At 39.7% G+C, this 8,918-nt stretch overlaps 1 protein-coding gene across 1 annotated transcript; it reads right to left on the bottom strand.

Annotated features, from left to right (window-relative positions):
* Positions 1–1,981: 1,981 nt before the first annotated feature.
* Positions 1,982–7,552, bottom strand: LOC123914618. Its single transcript, XM_045965814.1, has 2 exons — positions 6,019–7,552; positions 1,982–5,928 (listed from the first exon to the last, which is right to left on the bottom strand). The coding sequence occupies exons 1-2, from the start codon at positions 7,550–7,552 to the stop codon at positions 1,982–1,984; spliced, it is 5,481 nt and encodes a 1,826-aa protein (XP_045821770.1).
* Positions 7,553–8,918: the final 1,366 nt, after the last annotated feature.

Here is an 8,918-nt window from a genome sequence, read left to right as displayed (position 1 = left end):
TCCACATCAGCAAATGGAATGAATGTCTTCCCGAAAGTTTTTCTTCTCACATCTCTCATAAAAGCCGTAGTGACTTTTCTAGGCTCTTCCATTTGATCATCATCAAAAGTAGCAACATTTTGATCCAGACACAGTTTAGTGATCAAACAGAGATGTGTTAGACTATATGACCCGGGATCTTTCTGGATCATTGCAGACAAATCATCACTCAGAATTTTGCCCAAATCTATGTCTTCACCTAACAGAATAGCTTGAAGTGCTAGCCCTACATCCATAGGAATCTCAGAATTGTTCCCACTTGGCTCCACGTTATTTATCCAAAATTCAGCCCAAACCCGTGGAAAATCTAACAAATGAGCGGTTTTAAACCGCTGGGGTGGGAGCTGTCTGGATGGTCTCACCCACACACTTCCGGGTACAGTCAGCTGAGATTTTAGAGCCTCACGCTTATCTGATGCCATGGTTGCCCTATTCTCACGTCGATGATTCAGAACACAGAATTCAGGAACATTAAAATGAAATATCCTATTTATAGTTTCCGGGGAGTAGTCTACATCTACCCCGCGTACTTTAGCAATCCGTGGTGACGAATTTTTCACTCGCCATGCATTACTCAAAAATTCTAATGCTAAAGTACGATTTCCAGACCGAAGACAGAAATTAAACTCATACCAATGCCTGTTGCGGAATTCTGCTTCAATTAAGGGCAATGCTAGCACTTCATCCGTGAGACGCTTTTCAGGTTTGAAGTCCTTACTTTTGAGAGTCTGGTACCGATTGTAGGCCGTTGGACGAACAAAACGTGACCGAGGAATTTCAGTCACAACCGGCGTTGGAGGAGGTGGTGATTGCTCTCTAGGCGGTGATGGTGGAGGAGAAGGCGAAGGTGACGGTGTAGGAGTTCGGACTACTCTCCTTTTCTTCACCACTTTTGACCTTGATTTTGAAGACCCAACTTCAACTTCCTTGTCTTTTGAGGATTTTTTGAATATGTTCTTCATGGTGAGAAAGGTAAAGATTGAGAAGGGTAATGGTTTATGGGTGATTGATGGAAAAGATGAAAATTTATGGTGGTTTTGGATGAATTTTCGTGTAGGGTTTTGAAGGGTTTTTGATTTTGGGTTTTGGAAAAATTTGAAGAATTGGTTGTTGTTGATGATGGGTTTTGAAGAATAGAGTTGGATGGAAGAAATTTCGTGGGTTTGGTGTTATGGGTATGAGAGAGGTTGTTGTTTTAATGGAGTTTGAAGGATTTGGGAGGTTTAGGTTCAAGAGGGGTTTGAGAATTTAGGATGAAATTGATGAAAGATAATGGGTGAATTTGTTGTGGTTGTTGTTTTAATGAAGGATTTGTGTTGGGTTTGAAGGTTTGGATGGTGGTTAATGGAGAATTTGTGTGAGGAAGGAGATGAAGTTTGAGAGAAAGGATAAGGTTTGTTGAAGAAGATGAAGTTTGAGAGAAAGAATGAGGGTTTCATGTGTTTCTCCGCCTAAAACGTGACTTTTCCGCCCCAAACGGCACATTTTACGCCCCAGACGGCAAAACAGAGGGCAACCAACATTTTTCAGACTTTTTTACGCCCCAGGCGGAAACCCTTCCGCCTCAAACGGAAAAATAAATGACAGCCACTTTCTTCAGTATTTTTTACGCCCCAAACACCAACATTTCCGCCCCAAACGGCAAAACAGAGAGCAATGTTTTTTTTTCTTCAAACTTTTCCGCCCCAAACGGCACTTCTTACGCCCCAAACGGCACACAGAGAACAACCCACATTTTCCAGAATTTTTTTACGCCCCAGGCTCCATTTTTTCCGCCCCAAACGTAATTTCCTGGTTGTACACTTTTCACACTCCTCTTTTTTTCAATTTGACCTGCAAAACACAAAAAATCAAAAGAAAAACTATTACGGTTAAATAAAACCTTGGGTTGCCTCCCAAGCAGCGCTACTTTTAGCGTCATTAGCTTGACGGTCTCGAAATCTCAAGGGTCTTCGAAAAGTACTGCCACCTTGTGGCGATTAAAATCTCCTCCCTTATAAAACTTGAGTCTTTGTCCATTTACTTTGAAAGATTTCTCCTCCTCTCCTGGTGTAAAAATTTCCACAGCCCCGTGTGGAAAAACTTCCTTAATGACAAACGGACCAGACCACCGAGACATCAGCTTACCCGGGAATAACCTTAAACGAGAATTGAACAACAAGACTTGCTGTCCTTTCTTAAACTCCTTTCTTACCAGCCCTTTATCGTGATACTTCTTTGTTCTTGCTTTAAAAATCACAGCATTTTCATATGCTTGCATCCGCCATTCTTCAAGTTCATTCAGCTTAAGCAATCTTTTCTCACCCGCAAGACCTGCATCAAAATTTAAAAATTTCACAGCCCAATATGCCTTGTGTTCTAGCTCAACCGGTAGGTGACATGCTTTGCCATAAACTAGTTGGTACGGAGAGAACCCCAAGTGTGTCTTGAACGCGGTTCTATAAGCCCAAAGTGTATCATTAAGCTTCATTGACCAGTCTTTTCTTGAAGTAGAAACCGTTTTCTCCAGAATTTGTTTCAATTGCCGGTTAGATACTTCAACTTGTCCACTTGTCTGAGGATGGTATGGAGTGGCCACCTTGTGCTTGACATTGTATTTCTCCAAGACATTCTCCAAGTATTTGTTACAAAAATGTTTGCCTCCATCACTAATGAGAATTCTAGGAACCCCAAACCGAGTAAAAATATTTTCTTTAAGGAACTTCACCACGGTATGAGAATCATTCGCTTGGCAAGGAATAGCTTCCACCCATTTTGTAACATAATCTACACACACCAAAATATGAAGATTAGACCGTGAAGATGGGAAAGGTCCCATGAAATCAATCCCCCAACAATCAAAAGGTTCTACTTCGAGCATTTGGTTTAGAGGCATCTCATCCCGCTTTGAAACATTGCCGGTCCTCTGGCAATTATCACATCTTCTAGCAAACTCTACACAATCTGCAAACAGTGTCGGCCAAAAGAAACCACTTTGAAGCACCTTTGCTGCTGTTCGTGGACCGCTGTGATGACCACCATATGGAGAACTGTGGCAATGCCACATTATGCTTTGTGCCTCTTCCTCATCAACACATCTACGGATCAAGCCATCTTGCCCCACCTTAAATAGGTATGGATCATCCCAAAAATAGAAGTTAGCATCTCTAAAGAATTTCTTCTTTTGTTGATAGGAATAGTCCTCCGGGATTTCATTTCCTGCTTTGAAATTAGCCATGTCAGCAAACCAAGGCCTTTTAGAAACCATCAGCAATTTTTCATCCGGGAACTCTTCGTTAATGCACTTCTCTTTTGTGGTCACCATTGGATTTTCTAACCTTGACAAATGGTCCGCGACCACATTCTCCACACCTTTCTTGTCTTTAATCTCCAAATCAAATTCCTGCAAAAGTAGTACCCACCTCAAGAGTCTAGGCTTTGAGTCGCCTTTTGTGAGGAGGTACTTAAGTGCCGAGTGATCTGAAAAAACAACAACTTTCGATCCAATCAGATAAGAGCGAAATTTTTCCAAAGCAAATACTATTGCAAGCAACTCTTTTTCAGTAGTTGTATAATTGATTTGGTTTTCATTCAAAACCTTGCTTGCATAATATATAGCATGGAAAAATTTCGCATGTCGTTGGCCAAGCACCGCTCCAACCGCATAATCACTTGCATCACACATTAATTCAAAAGGGAGATCCCAATTAGGTGCAACGATTATGGGCGCGGTGACCAACTTTTCTTTAATCACAACAAAAGCATTCAAACATTCATCATCAAATTTGAATTCATTTTCCTTCACAAGGAGGTTACTTAAGGGCTTAGCTATTTTCGAAAAGTCTTTGATGAAACGCCGATAGAAACCGGCATGACCCAAGAAACTTCTCACTCCCTTAACATTAACGGGAGGGGGCAATTCCTTAATAACCTCTATCTTTGCTTGGTCAACTTGAATGCCCTTTGAAGAGATTTTGTGTCCAAGCACAATACCTTCTTTAACCATAAAATGACATTTTTCCCAATTTAAAACTAAATTGGTACTTATGCATCTCTTCAATACGGCATTCAAATTGGCTAAACATTTATCAAAAGACTTACCAAACACAGAAAAATCATCCATAAATACCTCGATTGTGTCCTCCATCATATCAGCAAAAATAGATAGCATACACCGCTGGAATGTGGCCGGTGCGTTGCACAACCCGAAAGGCATCTTCCGGTAAGCAAACACTCCAAAAGGACAAGTAAAAGCTGTTTTCTCCTGATCCTCTGGGTCTACCACAATCTGATTGTACCCAGAATATCCATCCAAAAAGCAATAATAGGCCTGCCCTGCAAGCCTTTCCAACATTTGGTCCATGAATGGAAGAGGGAAGTGATCTTTTCTTGTTGCCGAGTTCAACCGCCTGTAGTCTATACACATCCGCCACCCAGTGACGGTGCGAGTGGGTATCAGTTCATTTTTTTCGTTTCTCACAACTGTCATACCACCTTTTTTCGGGACCACATGGACAGGACTAACCCACGCACTATCCGAGATTGGATAAATCATACCAGCTTCTAGAAGTTTAAGAACCTCTTTCTTCACCACTTCTTTCATGGTTGGATTTAGTCTTCTTTGAGGTTGCACCACAGGTTTGTATTCATCTTCCATTTTTATTTTATGCATACAGAATCCGGGACTAATCCCTTTCAAATCAGAGATGCTCCAACCCATGGCTTCTTTATTTTCTCGCAAGACTCTAGTTAGCTTCTCTGCTTCCAAAGAACTCAACCTGCTGCTTATGATTGCCGGTTGTGAAGCATCTTCTCCTAAGAAAACATATTTTAAGTGAGGGGGGAGCTCTTTCAACTCCGGAATAGTAACTTTTAAGTCCTCCTTACCACTAACTTTCTCTTCCACAGCATACACATTTTCAAAATCTTTTTGTGCTTCTTCTTCTTTACATGATTCAAGTTGACGGAGACAAATTTCAATCTCCTTGTCCCATTCCTCTTCCAAATCATCGATGGAATTAACAATTACTCTTTCTAAAGGTAAGGATGGTGTTTCTTCCACTAAGAAATCTTCTACCACTTCTTCAATCACGTCAACCTTGTAACATTGTGGCTCATCATCATGGTGTTTCATAGCTTTGAACACGTTAAACATGACTTGTTCCCCATGTGTTCTCAACATAAGTTCTCCCATCTCAACATCAATCAATGCTCTTCCGGTAGCTAAGAATGGTCTACCCAACAACAACGGTTCTACATCTGCATCATCTTCCATATCAAGGATGACGAAATCCGCCGGAAAAACAAACTCCGCAACTCTTACCAACACATCATGAAGTACTCCGTAAGGATGTACAATAGAACGATCAGCTAAAGAGAGCTGCATCTTTGTGGGTTTTGCAACAGCTCCGGGTATCTTCTTCATCATTGACAATGGCATTAGGTTGATGCTAGCTCCTAAATCACATAGAGCTCGACCAACGGAGATGTTACCAATAGAACATGGGATAGTAAAACTTCCCGGATCTTTCTTCTTTTGAGGAAGCTTCTTTTGAATTATGGCGCTACATTCCTCTGTCATATCAACTGTGTCATCATCAAGAGGTTTCCTTTTCTTTGTCAAGAGATCTTTCATGAATTTGGCATAGACAGGCATTTGTTCCAACACTTCAGCAAAAGGAATGTTAATTTGGAGATCATGAAGCATCTTCATAAATTTTTTGAATTGTTGATGATCATTAGCCTTTGCCTTCTTCTTGCGCGGATATGGCAATTTAGCATGGACAGAACTTTCTTTCTCCTCTACACCCTTGCCTTTCTTTTCAACTAACTTCTCATCATTCTCTTTTTCAATTTTTTTCTCTTTCTCATCTTCAACTAACTCCTCTTTCTCACTCTCAATCATTTTCTCTAACTCATTCTCAACTTCTCCCTCATTCTCATGTTCAACTTCTCCCTCAACATTATTTTTTTCTTTCACTCCCTCAACACTAGGCTCACTCTTTTTCTTCGTTACAATCTCAGGTGAAGGAACCACTCTATTTCTCAAATTAATCGCCTTGCAACTTTCATTCCTCGGATTATCCTTTGTAGAACCTTCAAAACCATTATTTTGAGTAGCCGCGAATTGCCTTGACAATTGCCCAACTTGAGTTTCCAAGTTCTTAATTGAAGCTTCATGATTCTTGTTGGCAACATCTTGGTTGGCTTTCATTTGATCTTGGCTAACCTTCATAGCTTCGAAGTTCCCTTGAGTCACCTTTATGAATTGAGTAAGTGTATCCTCTAATTGAGAAGGTCTCCTTTGTTGAGAGTTTTGTGAAGAAGATTGTTGTTGAGATTGATTTGAGTTTTGATTTCCTCCCCAACCAAAGTTTGGATGATCTCTCCAACCTGGGTTATAAGTGTTTGAATATGGATCATACTTTGGGTTGTTCCTTTTGAAGTTGGCTAGGTACTTTGCCTCTTCTGACCCTTCAGGAAAACATTGGCCATTAGCATGCCCTTGTCCACAAAAATCACATTTCACTTCATTAGCTGCCATGACTGGCATTTGGGCATTAGGAGTGCTAGTGAGGTGTTTCAACACAGCTGCCATTTGAGAATTCATCAATGTAGATTGGGCCAAAAGAGCAGTTTGAGTATCAAGCTCTATCATGCCTGCCTTCTTCTTTGCACCACGATCATTTTCAACTCTGTACTCATTTTGAGCCATGGATTCCACCAACTCTCTAGCTTGAGTTTGATTTTTATTTTTCAAGGATCCACCTGCCGATGCATCTAGAAACATTCTAGTTTGAGCTCTCAATCCTTGTGTGAAATGTTGCATTTGAGTATGACTATCAAGCCCATGCTTAGGACACTTCTTCAGGCTCAGTTTGAATCTTTCCCAGGCATCATACAATGTTTCGGAGTCTCCTTGCTCAAAGTTTGTAATGTCAGCTCTTCTTTCAAGATACTTATGAATTGGGAAGTACCTATCCATGAACTTCATCTCTAGCTCTTGCCAAGTATTGATGGTGTTAGGTGGTATTGTGTCCAACCAGTCTTTAGCTCTTCCAGTTAACGAGTACTTGAAAAGCCTTAATCTTTTATCTGATTCAGATACTCCTGGTGGGTCTGTATAGTCACAAGCTTCATAGAAATGCTCCAGGTGCAGATTTGGACATTGTGTTTCTGCCCCTGAGTATTGATTCTCTTTGAGGGCGCTGAGCACTGAATTCTTGATATCAAATGACACATGATTTCTCGGTTGGAAACCCAGATTGGCAAGCTCTCCATTGTTTCTTTGCCCATAGTCACCTAACATCCTCTCAGGCACAACTGGTGGAGGTGGTGGTGGATTTTCAGCCATGATGTTGGCTTCGTTGTCCGATGTGTTTGGACTAGAAACCGCTTCTTCACTACTTTCTTGTGCAACACCTGCTAACCGGGCAGCCTCTCGGGCTAACCGAACTGCTTTCCTGTTTGCTTTAGCTGTTTTCTCTATTTCAGGATCAAAGACAAGTTCTCTTGCTACTCTCCTACCTTGCATAAACAATCAGAAAATACCTTAAGAAGCAACTGCACTACACAAGAATGAATATGAAAATAAAATTCAGAACTTATTTTTTTGTATATATATATTTATAATTAAAATAAACAAAAACTTAATCAATAAAACAATAAAATTTCAAAGTATGACTCAATTGCCTTGTTGATTTAATCAACAATCCCCGGCAACGGCGCCAAAAACTTGATAGAAATTTAGCAAGTGTACTAAATAGCCGTCAAGTAGTATAATAAAATCGTTCTCTCCGCAGGGATTGTTGTAAATCAATTGTAAATTGAAGACATACTCATGTAAATTGACATAAATTGTAAAAAGGGGGTTCTTGTTTGGTTTCAAGTTTAAATTTTAAAACTTTAGAATTTCTTTGGTGTTTAGATTGATGTAAGAAAAGCGATTGGTCCTTTTTGGGTCATCTAATTACTATTTCTCTTGGTAACGCCATGTATGATAACGAATTATTCAAATTAGTTTCATGATTAGATTAAATCAAAAATGATTATGCCCAATGTCTTGGTAACATAATCCTCTCCCTTGATCATCGATTCCTAATGTCTTGGGTAATCTATGATCAATTGAGGTTTACAACCTTTAATCTTTTAATCTCAATTAACAATCCAAAATTTCTTAAGTGAAAATTAATTGATCAATCGTTCCTAGATCGATGAGTTATTCCTATCGTCATAGTAAAACAAATCATTGCAATCATCATATAAGTCGCGAATTCATACAAAGCATTAAGCACAAAGAACAATCAATAGAAACTAACTTCGTAATTCATTAATCATATCATATGACAATCACATAGTTCAAGATCAAAAGTAATTAGAATCACCTAAGGACCAATCATGAGAATTTAGCTAGACATTGCAAATTCAGAAATTACATCAAATAAAATGAAAGAAAGCATAATTACAAGAAGAATCTTGATGTGTTTCCACACTTGAATCCTTGCTTGGTCGCTCTTGATCCTCCAAAATCGCTCCAAATGCTGTTCTCAGTGTTTAAAATTCGATACTGATCCAGATCTGATGTTTCCTTTTTATAAAAATGATCAAAAGTAACGTTTTCCGCCTGAGGCACAGAATTTCCGCCTCAGGCGTAAAGAATTACGTTTCAGGCACAGCTTTTTCCGCCTGAAACGGCAAAACAGAGAGCAATCTTGGTTCTTCAGTGAAATTTCCGCCCCAGGCGGAAAAACTTCCGTTTTAGGCGTAAAAATACTATACAATCCACCAATTTTCATTTGCTATCTTTCTTCGCATGTAGCTTCAAATCAATGTTTCATTCTTCATGATTTAGGTCAAAAACCTCTAAAAATACTTGAAAATGGTCTTTATTTCCATGTAAT

The sequence above is a fragment of the Trifolium pratense genome, linkage group LG3, assembly GCF_020283565.1.
Source record: "Trifolium pratense cultivar HEN17-A07 linkage group LG3, ARS_RC_1.1, whole genome shotgun sequence".
Lineage (NCBI taxonomy): Eukaryota > Viridiplantae > Streptophyta > Magnoliopsida > Fabales > Fabaceae > Trifolium > Trifolium pratense.
Note: the sequence above shows the minus strand (reverse complement) of the source record. Positions and strands in the feature narration are given on the sequence as shown.